This window comes from Taudactylus pleione, unplaced genomic scaffold, assembly GCF_031769625.1.
Source record: "Taudactylus pleione unplaced genomic scaffold, aTauple2 ptg000352l, whole genome shotgun sequence".
NCBI lineage: Eukaryota > Metazoa > Chordata > Amphibia > Anura > Myobatrachidae > Taudactylus > Taudactylus pleione.
Window position 1 is genome coordinate 9,166,371 of NW_028284753.1, and position 27,937 is coordinate 9,194,307.

At 44.0% G+C, this 27,937-nt stretch overlaps 1 protein-coding gene across 3 annotated transcripts in view; it reads right to left on the reverse strand.

Annotated features, from left to right (window-relative positions):
- Window positions 1-20,343: 20,343 nt before the first annotated feature.
- LOC148508649 (uncharacterized) overlaps window positions 20,344-27,937 on the reverse strand; it is a 47,276-nt gene continuing 39,682 nt past the window's right edge. For all 3 annotated transcript variants that reach the window (XM_088444215.1, XM_088444212.1, XM_088444213.1), the window contains exon 2: window positions 20,344-22,563. In XM_088444215.1, the coding sequence (XP_088300341.1) occupies window positions 21,429-22,523 (1,095 nt within the window). In that variant the 5' untranslated portion in view covers window positions 22,524-22,563 and the 3' untranslated portion in view covers window positions 20,344-21,428. The remainder of the gene's footprint in view (window positions 22,564-27,937) is intronic.

Consider the following 27,937-nt stretch of genomic DNA (forward strand, 5'->3'; position numbering starts at 1 on the left):
CGGAGTACACACTGGAGGGGGGGCAACTCAGGTAACATAGAGCCAGTTTGTACAGGTGCTTCCAAATTGTCTCTTTTTCCTGCCAGTACAGGTACGGACTGTCTGACATCCCTACTTGGATGCTGTCACCAATGTAATCCTCCACCATTCTGTCAGTGGTGACAGTATCATATGCAGTGACAGTAGACATGTCAGAAATTGTTGGCACGTCCTTCAGTCCAGACCAGATGTCCAAACCGGCCCTTGACTTATGACACAGGCGCACGCTTGGTGCTGCTACTGTGTTGATGCACATGCGGCTACAGCGTACACAAGTCACAAACACAGAAAAAAATAGTTTTTTATTTTTTGGAGCACTTTGGGGGTTACACCACCCTTTAACAGACTTATGGGACACAGGCGCATGCTTGGCGCTGCTCCTTTGCTGATGCACGTGCAGATACAGTGCACACAATTCACAAAGACAGAAAAAAAAGATTTTTTTTATTTTTTGTGAAGCGCACTTTGGGGGCTACACCACCCTTTAACGGACAGATGCACGCTTGGCGCTGCTGCTTTGAGGATGCATGTACAGTGCACACAATTCACAAACACAGAAGAAAATGTTTTATTTTTGTTGGAGTGCACTTTGGGGGCTACACCACCCTTTAACGGACAGACACACGCTTGGCGCTGCTGCTTTGAGGATGCACATGCAGTGCACACAATTCACAAACATAGAAGAAAATGTTTTATTTTTGTTGGAGTGCACTTTGGGGGTTACACCACCCTGTAACAGACAGACGCACGCTTGGTGCTGCTGCTTTGTTGATGCACGTGCAGATACAGTGCACACAATTCACAAACACAGAAAGAAAAAATATTTTTTGGAGTGCACTTTGGGGGTTACAGCACCCTTTAACGGATGAGCCAGGTGCTTATGACACAGGTGCACGCTTGGCGCTACTTTGTTGATGCACATGTGGATACTGCGCACACAATTCACAAACAAAGAAAAAAATTTATATTTTTTTGCACTTGGGGGAACACCCCTGATGGACAGAGCACCCCCTGGACAACACTACAGCACCCCTTTAGGACTGGGACACTGCACAACACAGCCCTGCCAGCCCCTATAGACTTTGGAGTGGACACAGCCCCTATGGACAACTGACTGCACAACACAGCCCAGCCAGCCCCTATGGACAACAAACTGCACAACACAGCCCAGCCAGCCCCTATGGACTTTGGAGGAGTGGACACAGCCCCTATGGACAACAGCAGCACAGCACAGCCAGTCCCTATGAACTTTGGAGGAGTGGACACAGCCCCTATGGACAACAGCAGCACAGCGCAGCACTACACTACGCTACATAGCCCAGCCAGCCCTAACTCCCACCCTCCCTCTTCACTGTCCAAAGCCGAGTGAGAAAATGGCGCAGACGCGGGTACCTTTTTATAGAATCCAAAACCCGCGAGATCCGGAAGACGGGATGATGACGTTTTGCCTCGATTTCAGATCCGAGTCAGGCGGGAAAAGACTCGGATCGGGGGGGCTCGGATTTCAGAAATCCGATCCCGCGCACCCCTAAAATATATATATATAGATATATATATATATATATATATATATAATTTGAAAGTGCAAAATGTAGTATATAACCCATAAAGATATAAATAAAATTTAGAGTAAAAATAAAATATGTATGTAAACAATTTATTACTAAAAATATATAAATTGCATATATATATATATATATATATATATATATATATATATGCAATTTATATATTTTTAGTAATATTTAAACAATTACATTTAGCAACACACACCTCTTTTCTTTTTTTGAATAGATGGTGGGCATCGGCATATCCACGGATCCTCTCTCCGTTCATGTGCAGTACCAGGACAAGCAGCTATGGGCTTTAGCTCTGCGCCTAACTTAAGCCCCATCTAAAATTGCCGCCTGACTTAAGCCCCACCTCCTGGCGACGTCAGTCTGCGGGAAGGCAGGAAGATGGCTGGGTAAGTGGAGAGGCAGTAACTTGACTAGCTCGCATCACTGCAAGGGGACTTGGTTTTGTGAGGGGCGCGATCGCGTCCTGTCAGCGGTTCCGCAGGACTGGAGTCACAGTGAGTCCAGCGGCAGCGCTATTTCACCTTCTCTGGCGCCTGGAGCTCGCGCTCCACCGGAACCGCTTTCCCTACACCCCTGGCTGTAATAAACGCATTTGTCCTCACTATATAGCATGTAATGATTGTTTAGCTTCTGGATACCATTGCTCAGTTTGCCTATAAAAACTCACATTTGGAGCTTGGTTTAATTTTTTCCATGGCTCCTATTTACTTTCCCTTATAGTAGTAGTAATAATTTAATACTTTACCTTCTACTGAATAGTACTCCACCTGTCTGTGATTTGTTAGTTGGAGAAAATTGTTGTTGACTTATTAATTATAAATTTCTACTTTCTACAATTATTTTATTTTCTACTAGGCTTTTACTTTTAGGGGCATATTCAATTAGGTGGGAAAAGTCCCGTACTTTTCGCATGCCGGACTTTTTGCCGTCATCGCTGGTTTTCCATGCGGAAAAGTATTGCGCACGTCCCAGCTTATCCCCGTATTCAATTAGAAATCAGCGAAACGGCACCCGGCGAATTTGGATCTGGTGAAAAGTACTGTCAAAAATGAAAAGCTGCACTAACATAGGGGATCACTATAGGGGTGTTCTAGTACCCCTTATAAAGCTATTCTGGGTACTTTAAGCAATATTTTTTCAGCAAAATAACTAGTCCCAGCAAATTAGGGGTACATGAAAATGGGTGCTAGCATATTTTGAAGTTGCTAATGTGAAGTTTTAAAAATTTAAAAAAAGTCTATTTCGCTAGTTTTTAAGTTTGTCCCCCAACTTTGTTTTTTTCACCCCCAAAATGAAAGTACTTTTTTGGGGTCTTAAGTATTTTATTGAAAACATTTTGACACAGTTTAGCTTGGGGGGACTGTCCCAAGGGTGCAGGGTGCACCCTTGCACCACAAAACCCCAATTCTGCAATCTTTTAGACAGGTTTCATAGGCAAATCTTTTCTTATCCTATTCCAATACATTGACTATCGCACCGGTTAAAAGTCTTTGGAATTGAATACGGGGATAAGTTTTTGCCTGGCAAAATGACGGCACCGGCAAAACTTTTCCCCAGAAAACGACCCTTAGGCTATTAGTTCTTGATTAATGAAAATATTGTATAGGGTCATATAGTTTATTAAACTGCTATCCTGTGTGCCACTGCTATGCCACTATGTTTGATACAGTAGATGTGATATATCAAGGATGGCCAACCCAGTCTACGAGGACCCCTAATATTACACGTTTTGCAGACCAACAAGCTGGTGCACAGGTGCACTGTCACATTTTAAAACATAAAATGCTGTTGGACTGACATCAGGAGGAATAGAAGATTACCTTCACTGTACAATCTCTCATAAAGATACCAATATATTTACTATAACTGTAGTAGTCTTGAAAAACTGCAGGCAGTGATTGAACTCACAAAGCAAGGCAATGTTATCAAAGGCTGGCAACTGTATTATCACAGAAGAGATTTACACTCTTGCAGAAAGAAAAATGACTGATGAATTGTTTCATTAAGAGCTGTCAGCACTGCCAAGCAGTATTGTTTAGATGTTATGCATCTATGGGCCGAATTCAATTTGGAGCAAAAAATCTGTTTCGGCAAATCTTTTTCGCCGATGACGTCTTTTTCGCCTATTTCATTTATCCCCGTATTCAATTTCTCCGACTTTTCGTCGGTGAGAAAAGTTTGCGCATTGTAACCAGCGAAAAAGTATCAGCAATGGATACCCGGCGGAAAAAAGTGCAGAATCGGGTTTTGGGGGGCAAAATTGCGGCAACCCCTCTAAACCCTTTTTACACCCCCTTGACGCTAATTGCGTCAAAAAACGCAAAAACCCCCACTAAAGACACCCCAAAAAAGCACTGCATTTATTTCTATCTGCCACATTCTACAGAACCACAGGTGCTCTGGAAAATATGAGCTGTTAGGGGTTTTCGCCAGCCCTGTGCTATATTCCTTTAATCTGCCATGTGCTTCTGCCGCTGCTCTGTCACTTAGTTTAGCCAGCCAGCTCGCTGCAGTCTTTGCCCAATATTGGTGAAAACTATATTGTGAGCTGTCATGTGGTCAAAATGGAGTGGTAATGGCTGGAAATTTATGTTGTTGGTGTTAATAATACTGTAGGAACAAAAATAGCTCCAACTTACATGATTTTAGCTGTTTTTATACATTTTTAAAGAAATCCAGATACAAAATCAAAACACTTGAGGGTGGTTTTACCAAAACATAGCGATAATTTTGAACCAAAACACGAGGGTCTGCCCACATCTGTACAGTACTTCCAATACTGAATGCAATCGCACACAATGGTCTGTATTCAATTAGTTCTGCACCCGCGATACTTTTGCACATGCCGTACTTTTCGCAGACATCTTGTATTTTAGCCGCGGAAACTTATTGTGTGCGCCTCCGCTATTTTTCGTATTCAGTTCCAAAAAATGCGGAAATGCAACAGTGTGAATGCAAACCAGGCGAAAAGTGCTGACAGAAAAGAGGAAATCAGCCTGACACCCCCTAAAAGATGCTCTAACATTGGAGATCAATTAGGACTGCCCCCGAATAGTCCTAATAAAGCTATTTGGGGTACTTAAGGTGTGTCAATTTCTTCTAATTAGCGTCTTTTCACAAGTGGTGAAGAATAGCATTAAGCAATTTTTTGGGGTAAAAAAGTAGTCCTGACAAATTTGGGGTACTTGAACATGGGTATAAGCATGGTTTAAAGTCACTAAAGAAAAGTAAAAAAAAACATAAAAAAATGCACCTGAAGCAAGCACCTGCAACCAAAAACCAACTCACTCATACTTGCAGATCCCCCAAAAGTCTATTTCGCTAGTTTTTAAGTTTGAACCCCCACTTTGCACTTTTCACCCCCTTTTTCAAAGTGCTTTTTTAAGGTGTTTCTCAAAATTTTTTTGTTTTTTTTGATGCAATATCCTTTGGGGGGCTGTCCCAAGGGTGCTGAGTGGTATCCCCACCTTTACACCCAAAAATAGCGATTTTGCTCTTTTTTCTCCACCTATTCAGAGGCGAATGTTTTTCGACCTAATACATTGCATTGCGTTTTCGCGTACGCAAAAAGCGGATGCAATTGAATATGGCGATACTTTTCCGACAGGCGAAAAGTCGCTATCGGCGGTACTGTTTTGCGGATTCCAACTTTTCACGGCTAATTGAATATGGGCGTATGTACGAGTCAGCCACCGGGATTTACTTTACATAATGGGCCACTCTAGCTATTTAAACTGTATTTAAACAGAAATTTATATCAAACTAAATTGATTAAGAGCAGCATATGCAGCCCAACATAGAACGCACCTTAGACACGTAAAGGCATCTATGTAGCATTTGAGAATAAATACAAAGTTTCCATATTGCGGTGTCGCTACTCATAAGTCGCAGACAGATTTAATATGCTTGTGCCAAAAAATAGTGTTGAATCAGCACTAAAGATGTAAAGCTGAGTACACATTAGACCAGCGGTGGCCAACCTGTGGCTCTTCCATTGTTCTGCTGGCTCCCCTGACTGACACTGACTACCTCCTCTGCTAGGTGCGCAGCTGTTCAGAGGAGGCTCGTCCTTTGTGGCAGCAGTCTGCTCCGCTCCGGAGGCATGTATGGGGGATGTGGTGATGTCACGCCGCAAACAGGAAGCGGAGCTCAACTTGTGACTAAACCTGAGGCCAGAGCCTACCTATGTGATACAGAGAGTTGTAACAGGGTAAGATCTGTGTTTATTTTATTTATTTTTTCATTTGACTTGTGACATGTGGGGGGGTTGGAGTGTGGTGGAAGGTGTTGGACTGGAGTGGCCGGGGAAGAAAGGGGGGGCTGGATGGGCACATGTGGGTCTGCTGTTGTGACACAAGGGTCTGCTGGAGTGACATATGGTGGGCTGTAGCAACACATGAGGGACTGCTAAAGTGATAAATGGGGGGTTGCTGGAATAACACATGGAGGGGCTGCTGGAGTGACAAATGGGGGGCTGAAGTGACACATGAGGGGGACTGGAGTTTCACATGGAGGGCTGGAGTAATACATGGAGTGGCTGGAGTAACACCAGGTGGGGTTGAATTGTATTATGTGAATCTGTTTTGTATTTTTTTTTTTCAATGAATTTTTTATGGATGTAGCTCTGTGTATTTTATGTGGATGTGCCTTTTTCAGTGTATTTTATTTGGATGTGGCTTTTTCAGTGTATTTTACACGGATGTTGCTTTTTCAGTGTATTTTACATGGATGTTGCTTTTTTCAGTGTATTTTATGTGGATGTGGATTTTTTTCAGTGTATTTTATGTGGATGTAGCTTTTTCAGTGTATTATTTGCTGATGTAGCTTTTTCAGTGTATTATTTGTGTATGACTTTTTTCAGTGTATTTTATGTGGAGGTGGCTTTTTCGGTGTATATTGTACGTGGATGTGGCTTCTTCAGTGTTTTTTTATGTGGATCTGTTTTTTTCAATGTTTTTATATTTTGTTGTGGCTTTTTCTTTCCCTTTAATAGTTACCTCTAAGGTGATTGTGTGCATGTGCTTTTAAATGCTCCTAGAAACATCATACCAGGGGCGTGGCCTAGCTGTCCACGCCCCTCTTTGCACATGCACTTCGGTGTGCACATGATCTCGGCTCTTTGACATACCTACGGATATTTTTGTTCTCTTTGTCCCTGACTGGTTGGTCAACCCTGCATTAGACAGTATGTGTACCCAGCAATGCGACGGGCCGACATATCAGTACACATTAGACAATCTGTGCCAGACTGCCCGCTGTGTTGGCACCAACCGAATCCCGCTGCATGGGGTAGTCAGTCGAATTGTCAGATTGAGCTACATGTAGGGCTGACCTGATGATGCAACTGACGACCAAATGGGAGCGCGCATGGCCCGACATAGAGGGTACACATTTGCGATTTTGACAATATATCAGACCTATCCGTTGGATCAACCGAAATATCATCTAAAGTGTACCTAGCCTAAGATTACAATAAAAACACTTATTACCATGTATGTTTTGTACATGGTCACCTGAAGTTACATCATTAAAGCTGCATAGTGCTCTGATGTCAGAGCTGGAAATCATATGACTAACAGTAAAAACGTTACTTATTGTCAGCAAAGTTAGATGGAAAGAGTTGCTGTAGCTGTTGGACTGACATCAGGAGGAATAGAAGATTACCTTCACTGTACAATCTCTCATAAAGATACCAATATATTTACTATAACTGTAGTAGTCTTGAAAAACTGCAGGCAGTGATTGAACTCACAAAGCAAGGCAATGTTATCAAAGGCTGGCAACTGTATTATCACAGAAGAGATTTACACTCTTGCAGAAAGAAAAATGACTGATGAATTGTTTCATTAAGAGCTGTCAGCACTGCCAAGCAGTATTGTTTAGATGTTATGCATCTATGGGCCGAATTCAATTTGGAGCAAAAAATCTGTTTCGGCAAATCTTTTTTGCCGATGACGTCTTTTTCGCCTATTTCATTTATCCCCGTATTCAATTTCTCCGACTTTTCGTCGGTGAGAAAAGTTTGCGCATTGTAACCAGCGAAAAAGTATCAGCAATGGATACCCGGCGGAAAAAAGTGCAGAATCGGGTTTTGGGGGGCAAAATTGCGGCAACCCCATTAAACCCTTTTTACACCCCCTTGACGCTAATTGCGTCAAAAAACGCAAAAAACCCCACTAAAGACACCCCAAAAAAGCACTTTGAAAAATGGTCGAAAAAAATCAAAGTAGGGGTACAAAATCAAAAATTAGCAAAATATATTTTGGGGGTGTCTGTAAGTATGGGGGAGGTGTATTTTTAATTGCAGATACTTGCTGAAGGTGCGTTTTTGGCACTATTTAATGCTTTACTTTAGCAACTTGAAAATATATTTGCACCCATTTCTATGTACCCCAAATTTGATGGGAATACTTATTCCCCCTCCAAAAAAATTGCTAAATACTATTCTTCACCACTGTCATTAGCTTCTTAGTATTTAGCAATTTTCAAAGACCCCAGGGCTAATCGGGGGTACCCATAATGAAACCCCATGTCAGAACATCTTTTGGAGGGTCTCAAGCTGATTTCCCCAAAACTGCCAGAACTTGTCGCCGATTTCGCCGAGTCTAGATTTTGCACATTTGCAATTGAATCCGGAGATATGCGGGGACGTGCGCGATACTTTTTCGTAGGTAAAACCTCCGATGACGGCGAAAAGTCCGGGTTCAGACTTTTCGCTCCAAATTGAATACGGGCCTATATGTTACACCAATGTCAGTGACACAAAGCAACAAAGAAGATAACTGTGGAACAGCTAACTAACTTTATCAAGATTGATCTGTGCAGACGGAAAAATAAATATCCTAGCTGCTTGAACAGAAAAATGACAAAGAAATTGTGACAGATAATCTGCCAGTTTATCTGCAAGGCCAACTGGGCATTATTTGTAGAAGAATACTCAATGCCGCCACCATGTTCCTTCATGGCTCTGGGAATAATTCACTTCTGGGTATGTGGTATAGCTGTTGCAGCACCTCTGACTGGTAACTACTAACTGTTTACTTATTATTGTATTAGGCATAGCATTGTATCAGGAAGCTTGGTCCAACACAGGACAGTCGGGGAATGGGTTAGAGAGTTTAGGTTACAGGTTACGCAATAAAAGAAGATTCTACTACTCATTTATCTAGCACCTTCTAGAAGATAATACCTGAAATCTGATAGGTTGCTATGGGCAACATCACTTCTTAAATAGAATTCCCTTCTTAGTAAATTTATCCCTAGGTGTCAGGCAGAATCTTGAAGCACAGTGATGCTCATTGTTCAGAAGACGGCTCTGAAGAGCTGTTACACACCATATTGAAGTACTGGTATTAATCTAGAAGTCACAGAGATACACACTTTACATGGAGCTATTCTGCCCTTTAAATTCTATTTTCTACTTTTATTTTGGCAAAAGGTAATACAGACCCTGTCCCTTTAACTAATCCAGGTTATCTCATGAATCTTACACTTGACTAGACCTAGAGGATTTCACACCTTGTAATAGCATATTCAGTGGCAAGAGGTTCTGCTCCCCTTCATTGTCCACGCACTGCTAAGGTAATGAAGGTTCACCTCCTTCTACTCTCATCTTCTATATGTGGGTGGGAGACTGATGCTATTTTGAACGAATGCCTGTTTGAAGAGTGTATATTGAGTGTACATCCATTGTGCATGCTCTGGAATTGAGTACACACAAGTAATGGTGATGCAGAGTCATACATATTTCAATTGCATCTACACTTACGACCAAAGTGATGTAACTAGGTTATAATGGGGTGTTCTCACATAGGCATGGTTCAGTGAGGGGTGTTAACATAACTTGAACCCCGACTTGGATGAAAGCAAAAATCACCTGTTATCAGGCATATTGTTTGCAGCAGGTATAGGGTAGGTGTACTGATGATGATGATGATGATGATGATGATGATGATGATGATTAGTAGCATGCCAGGCGTATTCATTTGGCCGGTCTCATCACAAGATACATAAAACTCTGCATATGGGAAAATATATAAAAAATTCTGCGCATACAGCTGTGGAGCAACATGTGGCAGATTTATTCACAACTTTGCATTAGACGGTTAATCTTTAATCTACCCAAAATGCTTCCAGGAGACCTGCTCAAGCTTGAAATCAGCTCCAATGGGTGGTTGGCCATAAACTAGGCAGCTGTTTCCTTGCTGCCATTGCAGGAGCCATCTGGTTTTCCATACACTAAATATGTATACATTTAATTAAATAAAAATTTCATGCACCATTTTCGCACCATTCACCACCACAGTGCCGATCATCAACTCTTCCTATGCTGTCATAGCCATTTGTCCACATTCGTCGAGGGGGGGCAGTCGCACAACTCCTACCTTTGTCCATGCAGACCACTAGCGGGTCATTTCTCCATGATTTCGCTCCTAGTTCCGCAGTCTGTGGGGTTACCATTAGCTGAACAGGTGTCTCTTTGTGAATTACTGCTGGATTTCTTTCTTGCCTGCAGTCTTGCACCTGTCCTAACCTTTGTCTACATTTACTGGCTTAATCTAATTTGTTGACTGCTCAGACCTTTAGCTTGTCTTACTAGATACCCCTTGCTTGCCACCTGTCTTGATTTTTGGCCTGTTCCTGTTATTCTTTTTTTATGTCAGCCTTGATTCTGGTGTATCACTTAGTCTGCAGTCCATCTAGTACTTTGCCTGTCTTGATATTTCTATACTAGCTGAAACTCATAGAAGTGTTTACTACAGTATCTGAACTTGAAGTGGTGAATGCATCCAAGTACCTGTGAGCATATTGCATTCTACAGGAACGGTCTTGATACTTTTTACTTAAGGGATTTATCTAGTGATAAGCAAGAACCATAACACCATGCCTGGTTTGGGCCTAAATCTTCCTCAACACAGGCACTACACCTCTGAAATCCATATCTGGTACTTGTCTGCCTTAAATTTTCTCCTAATTGTCAGAGATGCCCACTGAAGATTTTACTGAAAATAGCAACATCATCCAAGCAGGCCTAAGCAAAATCTTCAAAACTCCCTAGTAATGTAGGTCATAGACAACAAGCTGGAAGCTCAAATGCCAAGACCTTCAACTGTAACATGCCAATTGCCATGATGAACACCATCTGTTCCTCAGCCTAGGCGTAAGCACTATCTGCCAATACCCTTTACTCAAATAATTACAGCCAATACTGCCCATGGATTGTGCAATGGCTGAATGACGCCTTGTGCCAGCATTTCTTGGACCTCCTTTGCCTCTGGTGAGACATGGTAGGCAGGTTTCCTGACTAGACTATTCTCACCAGTGTCTTTGTAGTGCAAAACAAGGGAAGTTAGATCCAGACATTCCACTGAACTGGGCCTCAGAGGACTGCAGCAATGACTGTACTTGCTCTCACTTACTTGGCAGCTCATCTCAGCATACATCCTCTATACAACCTTCTTCTTTGGCATCTGTGAGAAGATTAGGTTGTGGGTCACTTCTTGGTTTCTCCATTAGAAAGCAGAAAACTGCTTGTAGAATACCTCCTAATATACAGTATTTACATCGTAGGTATGCTGACACCTACTATCGCTATCTAATGACACCACATGAGTGATATGACCGAGTATGGTCCAGCCCATGGAAACCTGGAACTTGTTTAGATGTGTAAACAGCAGATCAAGTACCTTCAAGACAATCTCAAAAACTATGACATACACACCCTGATCAGTCTGCTGCTTGATTAGCTTGCATAAGCCCCGAGATGTTCTAACTGATCTCCGAGCTTAAATATATACCCCACCACAGAGATATCCTGCAAGACTCCCACAACAGATAGAAGATTTTCTAGATTCTGCAGCCACATAGTAACTGAAAGGGCAAGAAACCAGTGGACTCTTGTGGCACTTCTCTAAAAGCAAACAGGAGATGCAGCAGGTAGTTCTCCTAGTCTTCACCCTCTGAAGTCATAAATGCCAGTAACATTTACTTTAGATTCCCACTAAACCATTCACACAGTCCAGTAGTCAAGAGATGGTAGGGGTCAGGACATGAGCCTGAGTTGTTGGGCTGTGAGACAGATCATCCTTAAGTATCTAATTTTCCTGCAGCTATAATACTTTTCTTCCATTTGGAATCTGGATTGGTGTATGTAAAGTAGCACCCAAATATGTGGAAACTTGTTGAAGGGAAAATCAGTAGAGTTGTGTTCCACTGTTTATGCAATCCTTTTGGGTTGGCTATTAGACTTACAGCTCTGCCAGTATTACGAACCACATATTGATCGATCGTCTGTCAAGCTACTTCCAATGTTGCTGGTCTCCGGTCAACCATCTACGCCTTCACCATAGGTGCACGTTTGGTGAAACACAAATAATTGGCAGTGTGTGCACTAATTAATTGTCTCACATAAAATGTCCATGTATACCACAGGCTCCTCTTTTTTACAGGGAGATCTTAAATCTGTTCATATATGTAACAAAACAGAGATAGATATTATTTGTAATGTCACTTTATAACATTAACAACAACACCTCAGTGATGGTTAATAGTATAAGAGATGTGTCCTCCATGATAATTTGCTTTTATCCTCATACGGTGCACAATCACCAAGTGAATATGTGAATGCTCACATTTATGCTTACATCAGCAATGCAATGGATCCTCACACAATTCTATCATTTTCATTCCTGTTATTCCACTTGGATATATGCCCACTTTCAATCTCCGTAATAAAGCAGAATTTATATTTCATAGTGTAATCTGTTTTAATGGAGTATCATTACGCCATGGTGTATCAAGAGAGCTTCCAGGTAAAGTGATCTCCACAATAGAACCACACTCTCCCAATTAAAAAGCACACCCCAGAATCAAAGAACAAATAAAATAGATGCTCAAATGAATGCTTACATGTGCATAGTAGTGGAACTCATATAAAAGGTAGATTTGTGCTTCATCAATAGCCTCACAGGAAAGATAGCAAACTTCCACTCTCTGCAATAAAACAAATAAACCTCATAGCGTAATATGCCAGAGTTTTATTGTAAAAATAATTAAACACTTATAGGACTCGAATCATACCAGATTGTAGTTGGAATAAACACATCATCAGCCCCTGTGGAGACTATCCTTGAAAAAGACGAGTGGGCGTTACTTAAAACATGTTGACATGGTGATGTGAGGTCTCTTATCTTGTTCCAGAAGTCCATTACAGTTCCAGTGGTAGAGTTACCAAGGTTTCATTCTTAAGGTATTTTTGGGATTCATGTTGAGCAATCTGCCTCTGATATTTGCTATTCAAGGTCATCTTGGGCAGCACAGATGGTGTAATGGTTAGCATTACAGCCTCACAGCACTGAGGCCATGGGTTCAATTCCCTCTACGGCCCCAACTGTGTGGAGTTTGTATATTCTCCCTGTGCTTTCGTGGGTTTCCTCTGGGAACTCCGGTTTCATCCCACACTCCAAAAATATACTGGTAGGTTAATTGTCCCCAACAAAAATTACCCCTGGTGTGTATGTGTATGTGGTAGGGAACATAGGGCCTAATTCAGACCCACTCGCGAGCGCTGAGCGCTCGCAAGCGGGTCGATGTTGGCCCAGTGCACATGCGCACGAGGGATGTGGCTCCGTCGTGCGCATGTGCGAGACCCGGATAGCGACGGCCAAGCCGTCGCTATGGGTCTCGCTACAAAGGGGGCGTGCTGTCGATGGTGAGTGACAGCACGCCCCCTTTGGTGGGCGTGCCGGGGGCGTTGCTGCCCAGACGGAGGCGTTCCCATGGGAACGCCTACCATCTGGGGCCGGCCCCACTGACATCACAAGTGATGTCAGTGGGAGTGCTCTTGGCTCTGATAGAGCCGAAAGCACTCCAGGCCTACCACAAGGGTCTCTTCACAAGCCCTTCACAAGACCATCTTCCTGGCCGCTCGCTATAGCTGTGGGTGGTCACCCACAGCTATGCGAGCGGCCAGGAGGCCTCTCTAAAATTAGGAAGGACGGCCCTGATTCAGAGCGAGTGCTCTGTAGATTGAAAGCTCCACTGGGGCAGGGACTGATTTGAATGGACAGATATTCTCTGTAAAGCACTGCAGAATATGTATGCGTTATATAAATAACTGGTAATAATAATACTCTTGCATCTTATTGCTGAATAAGAAATTTAAATATCCTTGACTTGACAGAGGTTTTGAGATTCACCTTGGACATTGTGCTGTACTCATCCATCCATTAATAATAATAATTAATTATAAAGCTGCTGTGAACTGTTCAATTCTCTGAACCAGCTCCAGCTACAGATCTGTGAATGCAGAAAAACTGAGATTCCCATTAGACATTGGGCCTGATTTAGGAAGAAACACGCTAGCAGATGCACGCACCAAGCCGCTACCAGAATATGCTAATCAATGCATACATACGGAGACCGCAGCACAAGAAGCAGACACCCAGCAAAACATAAAGCCGCCCACCTGTGCAATGATTGACAGTGGAAACATCAGGAACATTGAGTGCCATCAAAGCTGCGTGTAAACTAAGGGTAGACCTGACCCTGCCGCAGGACTTGGGAGATCCCTGCATGCAGGACCTGTTCCGTAGTTCGCGCACATGCAATGCATACGCAGATCGCAAACATCGGCTTGCACCGTGTGTTCTCTCACTTGCGTTGCTTGCTGAATCAGGTACATTGTACAGTGGTGTAACTACCATAGGTGCAAGGGGTGCGGCTACTATGGGGCCCGGACAAACTCGGGGCCTGGCCCTACCCCTGCACCTACTGTGCCAGGCCTCGGTCTGCGGCACTCCCCCTGCACCCTTCTCACTCCCCTCTCATCGATTTACCTACTTCTTGTCGCGCCAGCCCCCTCCCTCCGTGGTCACGCCTTCCCGGTCGGATCCGCCTCTGGCTCTCCTCATTGACTGATATTGGGCAACGTGGCCGCCTCCTCCCAGCATCAGTCAGTGAGCAGGAGAGATGGAGTTGACCAGGAGAGGAGGTATGCCTGTCCTGCGCAGCGCGACCACGGAACTGGTACTGTAAGTCGAGGAGAGGGGAGTGATATGGGTGGGGAGGGGTGGGGCCGGGGACCAAGGGAGGCCCGTGAACATTTTTAAATGGGGCCCCCTAGGTCTAGTTACGCCCCAACAAAGGTGCCCCAGTCCATCACACTTCTTCCTCCATGTTTAACAACTGGTGTCATAGGGACTTATTTACTAAGTAGCAGCTTATAAAAGCAGCTGCTTCCCAGCATGATGAAGTCTAAAATGTAAAAAAGCAATGCTTTTAATAGCAAAACATGGGGTGTTTTGCTATTAAAAGTATTGCTCTTTTAAATTTTTGGCTTAAACATGCCAGGAAGCATTGGCTTTTACAAGCGACCGCTTACTAAATAAACTCTACACACTGAGGTACAATCCTTTTGCCTGCTAATCATGTCAATATGATAAGAATGTTGATAAAATGTAACTGGTGAACTAGAGGTGACTTGGCGGGTACACTGGCTCCAGCTGTGTCTTCCAGGTCTGGCAGTGACATCCTGATGACTTTTGTCTCATCATTTGGTGCTTCCGCCTGTGAGTATCACTAACCCTTCCCCCTAGTGCCTAGCTGACACCTCTCCTCCCGCAGCCTAACCTTCTGATGTCACAGCTTAACCTTCTGATGTCACAGCCTAACCCTCTGCTGTTGCAGTCTAAAGCTGGGTACACACTAGATGATATGTCGTCCAATCCCGCGGATCGGAGTGGCATATCGGGTACATCGTCTAGTGTGTATCCTTAATATGCACGCTCTCGCGGGTCGCTAGCAAAATCTCCCATCGGCCCTACTGCAGGACTGATGAGGGATGTCGCAAACGATGCCATGCTGCAGAATACAGCATGACACGTTCCTCCCCCCATCAGACCTGGCATTGGCAAGTGTGTATGCAGGCGCCAGCGATGTCGTGCTAGGTACACATCGCTAAGTATGTACCCAGCATCAGGGCCGGCTCTAGGGGTGTTCGACCAGTGCGGTCGCACAGGGGCGCCACCCGTAGAGGGCAGTACCCCTCCCCAGCATCCAGATTTCACTTCGGCCCGCGGGTAGTCAAATAGGGAGGCTGGGGACCCCCACCGCTGCAGCTGTGTGGCGGTGCCGGACCCCCAGAGAGTGAAAGGATGCTGCGCTTCACTGACGGGAGAGGGCTGGGGGAAGCCCAGCCAGTGACGAAGTGCTGGGCTTTACCCCCAGCCTGACATAATTTGGAGGCGTGCCATGCGGGCACGCCGCCAAATAATGTCGCACAGGGGGCGTGGCCTATGGTAATTTGGCCACGCCCTCACATTCGGTCGCGCGCGGGGGTAGGGCGCTCTCTCAAGAGCCGGCACAGGGTGCTCAGAACCCTGGAGCCGGCCCTGCCCAGCATAACCCTCTGCTATCACAGCCTAACCCTCGGTCCCTGCAGAATGTCGACATTTCACATGTTGACATTCTACAGATGCCAACATGTTTAATGTCGACATCATAACGGTCGACACTGTGGTATTAACATTATGAATGACAGCATTGTGTTGTCAGCATCATACCTACAGTACATCTCCCCAAGCAAGACTTTATCATTGCTGCAGAACAGCTGTAAGCTCTTTAGCTATTACTTGTTCCCTTATTTATAATTCTGAAAATTACATTATTCTTCAGTTTTATTTAACCTCTAGCAGTTTACTGCTTACCTTTGTACGATTTCAGGTTCCGCCATTTCTGGTACCAGTGATTCCATACACAATAGCACCTTTGTACATACAAAAAAATTTGCACATGCACAGTAGCAAATGATAACTGTGCCAAAGGCAAGTTAATGTCCACCTCTGAACAGGCACGCTGTATGCAATGATATTTCTTTCACATAGCAATGGAATGTCCACTAGGAAACGTATATCATGTTAGGGCTATACATTTAATTGTGACCTGTGTGAAGTGCAGTGACAGAAGTCGGCAGGCAAGAACAGCCAGTCCTCTGGCAAAATATAGTCCTAAAGTTTTGAGAATGACACAAGTATTAGTTTACACAAAGTCTGCTGCTTCAGTTTTATACTGGCTATTTGCATATAGTCCAGAATGTCATGAAGAGTGATCAGATGAATTGCAAAGTCCCTCTTTGCCATGACAGTGAACTTAGGAGCTGATTCAGAGCTGCTCGCTAAATGCGATCGCTCGCAAAATGTGTATGCAAATTGCGTAGGCAGTGCAATCGCACAGCAATGCATTAGCACGCCCAGTATTTCTTACAGAGCAATCACATAGTGTATGCAGATACCCACCAGCCTGTCTTAAAAAGCACACTTGTGCACATCATGTCCAAGAAGTGTATGCAACCATAGGTACATCGGGTAACATCGGAAGCGATCGTAGCACTTGAGGTTGACCATACCTTGCCGCAAGCACTACGAGCACTTCAGTGTAAAAACAAGCCAGGTGACATGTACTATGATGCTGTCTTTTAATTATGCACACCTCTAAAACGCCATTGAGATGTTCAGACATGCCTGCATTTGCACCTCCACTCTGTTTTTCATGGCCAGCCCCAGTTACCACCTACAAACGGCCTCTCCTGTCACTCACTCTGCTGGGCTATCTATGTGTAGCCAGCGAACACATTGAGAACTTTCGTTAAGGTATGTACACATGCATTGCAATGCATACACATGCGCACAATGCATACACAATGTATGCCATCAGCAGCAGCGAGTGTTTGCATCTTAGCGAGTGGGTCTCAATGAGCTCCTTATTCCCAAAAACAATATTTCTACTGCATTTCAACCCTGCCACAAAAGGACCAGCTGATATCATGTCAGTGATTCTCTCGTTAACACAGGTGACGAGGACAAGGCTGGAGAGCACTCTGTCATGCTGATTGAGTTAGAATAACAGACTGAAAGCTTTAAAAGGAGGGTGGAGCTTGAAATCATTGTTCTTCCTCTGTTAATCATGGTTACCTGCAAGGAAACATGTACAGTCATTATTGCTTTGCACAAAAAGGGCTTCACAGGCGATATTGCTGCTAGCAAGATTGCACCTAAGTCAACCATTTATCAGATCATCAAGAACTTCAAGGAGAGAGGTTCAATAGTTGTGAAGAAAGCGTTAGGGTCCCCAAGAATGTCCAGAAACCACCAGGACTGTCTCCTAAAGTTGATTCAGCTGCGGGATCGGGGCACCACCAGTGCAGAGCTTGCTCAGGAATGTCAGCAGGCAGGTGTGAGTGCATCTTCACGCACAGTGAGGTGAAGACTTTAGGAGGATGGCTTGATGTCAAGAAGGGCAGCAAGAAGCCACTTCTCTCCAGGAAAAACAACAGGGACAGACTGCTATTCTGCAAAAGGTACAGGGATTGGACTGCTGAGGACTGGGGTAAAGTTATTTTCTCTGATGATTTCCCTTTCAGATTGTTTGGGGCATCTGGAAAACACTTGTCCAGAGAAGGAAAGATGAGTGCTACCATCATCTGTGTCATGCCAACAGTAAAGCATCCTGAGACCATTCATGTGTGGGGTTGCTTCTCAGCCAAGGGAGTGGGATCACTCACAATTTTGCCTAAGAACACAGCCATGAATAAAGAATGGTACCAAAACATCCTCCAAGAGCAACTTCTCCCAACCATCCAAGAACAGTTTGGTGACAAACAATGCCTTTCCAGCATGATGGAGCACTTTGCCATAAGGTAAAAATGATAACTAAGTGGCTTGGGGAGCAAAACATTGAAATTTTGGCTCCATGGCCAGGAAACTCCCCAGACCTTAATCCCATTGAGAACTTGTGGTCAATCCTCAAGAGGCGGATGGACAAACAAAAACCCACAAATTCTGACAAACTCCAAGCATTGATTAGGCAAGAATGGGCGGCCATCAGTCAGTATGTGGCCCAGAAGTTGATTGGCAGCATGCCAGAGCGAATTGCAGAGGTCTTAAAAAAGAAGGGTCAACACTGCAAATATTGACTCTGTGCATAAACTTAATATACTTGTCAATAAAAGCCTTTGACACTTATGAAATGCTTGTAACTTTACTTCAGTATACCATAGTAACATCTGACAAAAAGGTCTAAAAACACTGAAGCAGCAAATTTTGTGAAAACCAATACTTCTGTCATTCTCAAAACTTTTGGCCATGGCCGTACACTAAAGCTAGGATTTCTAAAATGCAGGCTAATGGAGAACAAAAGAGAATGCATGAAAGTAGTGACAAGAATAGAGAAATGCATAATACACAATTTTATATAGTTAGCGATTTCGGCAATCCTTTTTCTTAGACTAGGAAGTCTCCAGTAGCTGCTAGTTGGCATGTTTGTAGACAAAGAAAATAGGAGTGGGGCAGTAGCAGTGAGAGAGAAAATTGCACTGCACAGAATACCCTTCCCTGAGTCATTCTTACCATATAGCCTGGCTGCTGGATAGTCAGGTCTCCTCCCCGCCTCTCTCTGATGGTGATAACACTGACTATACATTGCTGTGTAGCCCCATCCCCTTATCAGACACCACGTCTTTCTTCTGTTCTCCAGCTAGCAGTGCAGTCCTACTCTTCACTGCAGCTAATTAAGGGATTGGGGGCCTCCTGAGAGAGGAGGGCCCAGGGGAACTTGCCCTCTGTGTTCCCCTTAATCCGGCTCTGCCTCAGGCTCATTCACAATTCTGCTCTTTACTTCTCTCCCTACATTCAGGCCATCTCTCAGTCCTGCTGCTTCCACAACCATAGCATCTCTAGAATTCTGCCTTTCCTCACACCAGAGGCTACTAAAACCTTATCCATGCATCCATCATTTCCTGCCTTGACTACAATAACCTTCTCCTTTGTGGCCTCCCTCTATGATGTCCCTCCCATCTCTAAACTATCCTTAACACTACTGCTCATATAATTTTCCTCTCTCAGCACACGGCATCTGCCTCCCCCTCTGCAAACTCCATCACTGGTTACATGTCCCCCTTAGAATCCAGTTCAAACTACCCACCCTTATATATAATGCACCTGCTCATCTCATCTTCTTGTCTTTGCACTCTGATTTGACTTCTCCTTTCCTTTAATTTCTTATCTTCCTACAGAATTTAATTTAAGATCATCACTCTGAAAACTATTAATCTCTCCTCAGCCACCTACACTGCATCTCCAACCTTATCTCTGTCCACACTCCCTCCCTCACGCTTTTCTGCTGCTGCCTCACCTCTACTCTGGTCATGTCCTCCCATGTATGCTTCCAAGATTTCTCCCGATTCTCTGGAATGCATTCCCTCGCCAAGTCCCACTTTCTTCCACCTTCCCTAACTTTAAACTTCCCCATAAGACACACGTTTCCACACTTTTTCACTAAAGCCTAACAGCCCCCCTCTTCACTTCTCTCTCACTCCCTCCTCCTACCCACCTTGTCTCCATCCCAGTTTACCTTCCATTTACCACACCTGAAGAGTGTAAGCTCTTTGGCATAGCCCTCTTGTTTCTCCTCATGCACTATCCTTACCACCTGTGCTCATTGTTTTTTGTCTCTTTCTACCCTTCAGTGACTCTGACGCTGTCTGCTTGCTCATATGATGGGTACATGATCATTGAGCGTTATTGTGCCTTCCCCTGCACGACACCACTGCCTGACTCTAGCTACACATTCAATACTCCTTTCTATTGTTACAGATACAAAGGCTGCACACCATATAGAAGTCAAGTATACAATGTATTTTTACACACTTCATACTGACACAATACCGACAGAAAACATTTGTATGGGTATGATGAAATTTCACTGTAAACGTAGAGATAATTGTGATACAAAAGTTCACTCAATTACTGGGCCATGTATTTTAAAGCTGCAATATATTATAAAGTGTCAAGGCATAGGACTGTTCTAGTAAAGCATCCATCCAATTCTGATCATTTAGTCCATTAGCGAAACAGAATATTTCTAGGTACCACCTCTTTTTGAATAAATTAAGACAATAACCAAGATCTAATCTCTTACTCTTAATCGCTATCTCTTATAAATTTACCATTGTATGGCTTATTTTACGGTATGCCCTGCTGCGGGACAGTGCATTTAAATGGTTTATTTAAAGCCTGGCGTGCCCACATTGTTAGTCTGTATGTAGCCATTAACCAGGCCCCACTCATTTGCTAAACATCATTCAGTTTTTTACATTGTGAAATGCATTCAAGAATATTTTATGTAACATACATTTACAAAGTTCCATATAATACGCCGGATTAGTCACTTTCTGTAATTTAATTTACAGTTATGCCACATTCAGTTTGTACTATAATACTGAAAAGTCCTGGGGCTATATGGCAGTTGATACACACAAATATTAGTAATTAACGGTTATACAAAGCTGCACATTGTTTTAAAATTTAATTTCAGCAATATTGTTATGATAAACTAAATAAGTACTTTATTACGTAACTGTCTACATTAGAGATGTATGGTGCGTTTTTGCAGAAAACTGAACACACCTGAATTATGGGGTAACGAGTCAAACTGAGTCCCAGCTCGGATCACTTTTGAGGTTCTGAGTAGAACGGAATCCCATCTCGGGTCTTCGCGTAAGTTTGGAAAACCAAATCTCGGGTTTTGGATTGCATGTACACAGGTCCAAATTACATGATTTTAGCTGTTTTTTTTTTTTTTCAATTTTAAAGAAAACCAAAACTGAACCAAAACACTTGAGGATGGTTTTGCCAAAACCAAAACCATAACATTTGAAAGTGGTTTTGTCAAAACCAAAATATGGGAGTCTGTGCACATCTAGTCTATATCATTTCTCCTGAACGTATTGCAATGATAAGACTGCTATTACTATTGTTATTTCTCTGCACATGAGATTGTGCCAGATTTTGGCTTGTCCACTATGTGTAATGTCTGGTGGCTTTTCAGATGGGCATGTTCATGGAAGCGCTCTCCACAGTTGCTGCAGACATACAGGATCTCGGCTGTGTGAATTTTTTGATGTATGATAAGGTAAGATTTACGAGTGTAGCGTTTACCACACTCATTACACACAAATGGCCTCTCTCCTGTGTGTATCCTTTTGTGTAACACCAGCTGTAGCTTGCGAGTGAATCCTTTTCCACACTCCACACACACAAATGGCTTATCTGCTAAGTGAGTTTTCTGATGACTGGCAAATGTTAGCCGGTTACTGAGGCTTTTTCCACATTGGTTACATATATAGATGGTGTTTTCTGTATGGAGTTTATGGTGGGCAACAAGGTTTGAGTTACTACTGAAGCTTTTCCCACACTGAGTACATGTATAGGGCTTCTCTCCAGTATGAGTCCTCTGATGTATGACAAAATGTGATCTGTCACTGAAACATTTGCCACACTCCTTACATGAATAAGGCTTGTGTCCTGTGTGGATCCTCTGGTGTAACACAAGATGTGAGCTCTGGATGAAGTTTTTTCCACACTCTATACATGAGTACGGTCGCTCCCCAGTATGGATCCTTTGATGAGTAGCCAAAGTAGAACTTCGGGTGAAGCTTTTGCCACAGTCGGAACATGCGTATGGTTTTTCACCTGTGTGAGTTCGTTGGTGTGTTGCAAGTGTTGAACTGTGTGTGAAACATTTTCCACAGTCCAGACACACATATTGCCTGTGTCCGGACCACGGTCTGTATTTCGTTCTCCTTCCTGGTTTATTAGTGCTGCATTTATACCGTGAGGACAGAACATCGTCAACTATATATGTTTCAATTTCTAGATCAGTGCTGCTCTTGTGAGATGTTCCAAATATTTTCTCTGGCTCTTGTGCCGGGGAAACAGTAGACTTGTACCTCTCATCTTGGTTGTGGCTCTCTAAAGCATCTAACACAGATGTTTCCCATTCATGGGTATTAAAATTTGTATTATGAAATTTTTTATCGACTTGATCACATTGTGAAATATTCTTCTCCATGATCCTTTAAATATTCATGAAATATTTTTTTCTGCATGACCTAGAAAAGAGACAAATACGTTTAAAAAATTAGTTTTATCAATATTTTACTTTATTTCAAACTATATTTCAATTTTGTAAATTAAACAATGGAAAGTTGAATGTACATGAATTTATTTTCGAATTATTCAACTTGATATTTTTAAATACAACCCAAGCATAGACTACACATATAACAGAGCCAAACTTTCATAGATTATAAATGAGACCAGACTGTCATATTAAATTACAATTGTGCAAGTGAATACTTGCACTCACTTTGTTCATTCAAGCCCACCATTTAAACTTTTTTGGGGGGATGGCAGGGGAAGGAGGTGACACAAGGCTTATCGTAGGCTTCAACAGTGTCGGAGCAAGGAGCTTGAAATATTTTTTTAAAAACTACTCTATAGTGCTCCAAAGTTCTTCAGATATATAACCGGGTTACATTAAATTAGCTTATACTGTTATTATTCAAAGCTGTGATTATTATAGCTTATATAATACTGCAACCGCTTTTACAGGGCCTTCCCGTGTGTATTGTATGGCTACGCTGACCTGTGCCATGTGTATATTCACTCCAAATAAAAAGGGGTGATTTAATTCATCCAAATAATTTTTAAAAGGCCTTCCCATGTGTGGTGTAGGGGTATGCTGCCCTGTGTATATTCACTCCAAATAAAAAGGGGTGATTTAATTCATCCAATAATTTTTATAGGGGCTATTCACTCCATAAAAATAATGCACTCCATAAAAAGCCAAAGTTCAGTAAAATGACCCAAAACAATAAATTTAAATTGTCTGATGAGAAATGTAAACTTGCCAATATGCCATTTATAACATGGAGTGGCAAGGAACGGCTAAGGCCCTGGCCTATGTTCATGACTAGTGGTTCAGCTTCACATTACGATGGAAGCCATCCTCCTCCCGCTCGAAAAATGAAAAGAGTTAAGCTAGCAAAAGCACAGCGAAGAACTGTGCGTTCTAAGAAGATATCACAAATCCCCAAGGAGAGTCCAAGTCTGTCGGTGGTTGCGATGCCTGACCTTCCCAACACTGGACGGGAAGAGGTGGCTCCTTCCACCATTTTCACGCCCTCTGTAAGTGCTGGAAGAAGCACCCACAGTCCAGTTGCTGATATTCAAATTGAAGATGTCACTGTTGAAGTACAACAGGATGAGGATATTGGTGTAACTGGCGTTGTGGAGGATTCTGATGGTGATGTGGTTTGTTTAAATCAGGCAACGGGGGAGACAGTTGTTGTCCGTGGGATGAAAAAGTCCATCGTCATGCCTGTGCAGAAGACCAAAAAATCTACCTCTTCGATCTGGAATTATTTCTATCCAAATCCGGACAACTGTCTTGCCATATGTAGCTTATGTAAAGGTGTAATAAGTAGGGGTAAGGACGTTAACCTCCTAGTTACAACCTCCCTTATGCATCACCTGCACAGAGACCGTAAGCAGTCCAGGGACACCTAAATCCCTTTGTCCTGTTGTATCCAAGCACCTGCAAACCACACCAGCAACTCCCTCCTTGTCAAGTTCCTCCTCAATCAGGATCGGAAGTAGTCCTGCAGGCCATGTCACTGGCATGACTGACTCCTCTCCTATCTGGGATTCCTCCGGAGGATCCTGCATTGCTCCGCCTACATCATCCCACTACTTCTTTTACTAAGCAATTGACCATCCAATAGTCCTTTGCGAGGAGGATGAAGTACGACAGCAGTCATCCTGTTGCAATGCGGATACCTGAGGCCTTGACAGCTATGTAGGTGTTTGACGTGCATCCGGTATCCGCCATTAGTGCAGTGGGATTTAGACAGTTGATGGAGGTAGTGTGTCCCCGGTACCAAATCCCGTCTAGATTCCACTTCACTAGGCAGGCGATACCGAGAATGTACAGAGACATCAGAAAAAATGTACTCTGTGTCCTAAAAAATGCGGTTGTAACCCATGTCCACTTAACCACGGACATGTGGACAAGTGGAACAGGGCAGACTAAGGACTATATGACTGTGACAGCCCACTGGGTAGATGTATAGCCTTACGCAGCAACAACAGCAGCATCACTAGTAGCAACATCTCAGAAACGCCAGTTCGTTCCAAGGCAGGCAATGCTGTGTATCACCAGTTTCACCAGTGTATCGCCGACAACCTCTTAGAGAAACTAAGAGCTGCTTTGACTGCTTGTTGTGGGTTCACAGCAACAGCTTCCAAATGCAAATGCCACACTTGGAATCAACGCCAGACCTTAAGCCTGCTTAATTAATAAAGAAATAATGAAGAAATAGGCCACACCTGTCCATAAAACAGCTTTTGAGTCAATTGCCCAATTACTTTTGGTCTCTTGGAAAAGAGGCTACGTATTAAACAGCTATAATTCCTAAAACCTTCCTCCAATTTAGATGTGAATACCCTCAAATTAAAGCTGAAAGTCTGCACTTTAAAAACATATTCATTATATAACTGTAACTTGAAAATGTTTTGGTAAACAGGGAAAAATAACAAATATTGTGTAATTGTCCAAATATATATGGACCTAACTTTAGAATTGTCTGCAGCCGTATTACTTGATGTTACCTTGGGGCTGATGCAAATACACACTAATGATGATGACTGTTGCTGGCACTAATTAGCCTCTTCTAATTTACTGATTGCTGATACAAATTTGAAGCCGGTGCTTTCTTCATTAATCGTGCATATATGATTTTGTGGGCTTATGGGCTTACCGTATATACTCGAATATAAGTCGACCCGAATATAAGCCGAGGTACCTACTTTTACCACAAAAAACTGGGAAAACTTATTGACTCGAGTATAGGCCTAGGGTGGGATATGCAGCAGCTGGTAGTGCCCCCAGCAGTAATTCCCCCTGGTTGTGCCCCCAGTAGTAATTCCCCCTGGTTGTGCCCCCAGTAGTAACCCCCCCTTTCAGAGCCCCCAGTAGTAATCCCCCCCTGGTAGTGCCCCCAGTGGTAATCCCCCCCTGGTAGTGCCCCCAGTGGTAATCCCCCCCTTTTAGTGCCCCCAGTAGTAATCCCCCCTTTTAGTGCTCCCTGTAGTAATCCCCCCCTGTAGTGATCGCCCCCTGGTAGTGACCCCTGCAGTAATCGCCCCCAGGTAGTGACCCCTGTAGTAATCGCCCCCTGGTAGTGCCCCCTGTAGTAATCGCCCCCTGGTAGTGCCCCCAGTAGTCCCCCCCCAGTAGAGAGAGACATAAGAATAAAAAAAAAAAATCACTTACCTGAAACCCCCGCTCCTGGTCCCGTCGCTAACAGCTCCTCCGGCCGCTTTGAATGGGAGAGACGTCATTACTCATGACGTCTCTCCCATTACCCACTGCGGGAGCCGGAAGATGGCTCCCGCAGTGGGAGCAGCAGCAGCTGCTGAGAGTCTGACAGACTCTCAGCGGCTGCTGATTACAACAAACACACAGCTGCCGGCTCCGGCGGCTGTTTGTGCTGTGTAGCGCTGACCGAACTCCGTCCGGTCAGCGCTACACACTTCACTCGAGTATAAGCAGCGGGGGTACTTTTTCAGCACAAAAAATTTGCTTATACTCGAGTATATACGGTATTCTGAATAAAAAATGTTGCCACTGTAATTTGAAATTCTATGGGGTAAATAAAATAGGTTACGGACAGTGCCCAAAGTAGAAATAGTTTAAAAGGCAAAGCAAGGTTTATTATGCATTTTAAATGACTCCTACTTTAAAACATTGGGCAGTCTCGTACGGAACTCGCCAATGCTTGTAATCCTCAGGCTATTACATTTACCCCAATAGCTGCTTTATTATAGAATAGAGAGAGAGAGAAAGAGAGTCTCAGAGCTATCTGAAGAGTTTATAGCAGGGGTTCTCCAGCTTTATTTGTTGAGTACCACATAGCTTCCCGCCCCTCCTCCAGACCTTTCTAGGCTAGAAGTCTACACCCTGAAAACCACCCCCACCTCTCTTGCTGGCACTTACAGCTAATGGAAAGGGAAACTGACATCAATCAGACACTTTTCAGTCTCTCCAGTCTCAAGTCCCTCTGCCTTCAGCCTCATGACCCCACCTCTGGCAGTCTCGGCTTTATAAGCCCCCCTTTGGCAGTCTCCATACTCATGAGCCCCCACACTGCTCTGCCCAGCTCCCCTGCTCCACCCCCCACCCTCCAGTAATAACAGACCACATTTTATATAAAACAATGGTGCCAGAAAGTACAACAGAACTCCCGTCCCCTCGTGGTCACACCACTATCCCTCTGAAGCCGCTCTGCAATCCCTGGCCATGCATGGACCCTATTACCGGGGAGCTCTATGCAGCCAGAGATAGGCAACAGTAGACACTCGGGACATACAGGAGGATCAGTGTAGACTGAGACAGACAGCATGGGTCAGAGCAGGACAGGAGGAGTCAGCGCAGGATGGGACGGACAGGAAGAGTCAGCGCAGGCCAGGACGGACACAGGCACAGCAGTCACCGCAGACGACACTCAGCACATGCACTACCGTGCATGAAATGAATGCCGCAATACTATAGGCACGCATCTCCGCAGGGGCTGATGAGGATCTGCTTCCTCCCTCACTGCAAAATCTGGTAGCCAGGCAGCAAAACCTGGTAGCCATGGTGACCTGGCCCCTGGGATTTGTCAAGCCCTGTGATAGATATTGTGCTGGATGCATCAAGCAACGCATTTTGCATTCAATACATCCCTCCACTCATCGCATGCATACTTGCACAAATAACGCCGGTATGCATGAATAAAATCACAAATAACAGCTCTCCTAGTAAGAGCTGTCCTTTGTTATAGAGGGACTTCCAGGTTTATAACTCAGAAGTCCCTCTGGCATCCTTCTGCACATGCGATGGGATCCCTCCCGGGAGGAGTTGTAAATAGAAGCCCATACCCACCGCATCCAAGGCCCGGGAATGGATCGCGTTCCGGGGACTGGTGCATATGGAGTGAACGGCCAAACCTCTGAAAACTTTATTTTTGGAAGTTTAACCGCAAACAAAAGCTATAGTACATCCGCCAAGTGTAACACAGACGATGGTCTCTAAGGAGGCACAGTCTGGTGTAAGCAATAAAGATGTATTGACGGTAGGGATGAGCGGGTTCGGTTCCCTGAGAACCGAACCCACCCGAACTTCGGGGATCCGGGGCGATCCGAGCCCAAGCTCGGATCTCCCTGTCTGCCCCGGATCCCTCTCCCGAGGCAAAACCTCGAGATCTGCTGTCGGATCTCGAGGTTTTGCCTCGAGCGGCCATTTTAAAAAAAATGCCTTTGCCTTTAATGGGCAAAGTGCTGATTGGCTGACAGAGCCGTCTGTCACGGCTCTCAGCCAATCAGCATTATGGTGCTCATTTGCATGTAGCACGGACTCGTGAGATCCGTGCTACATGCATCTGT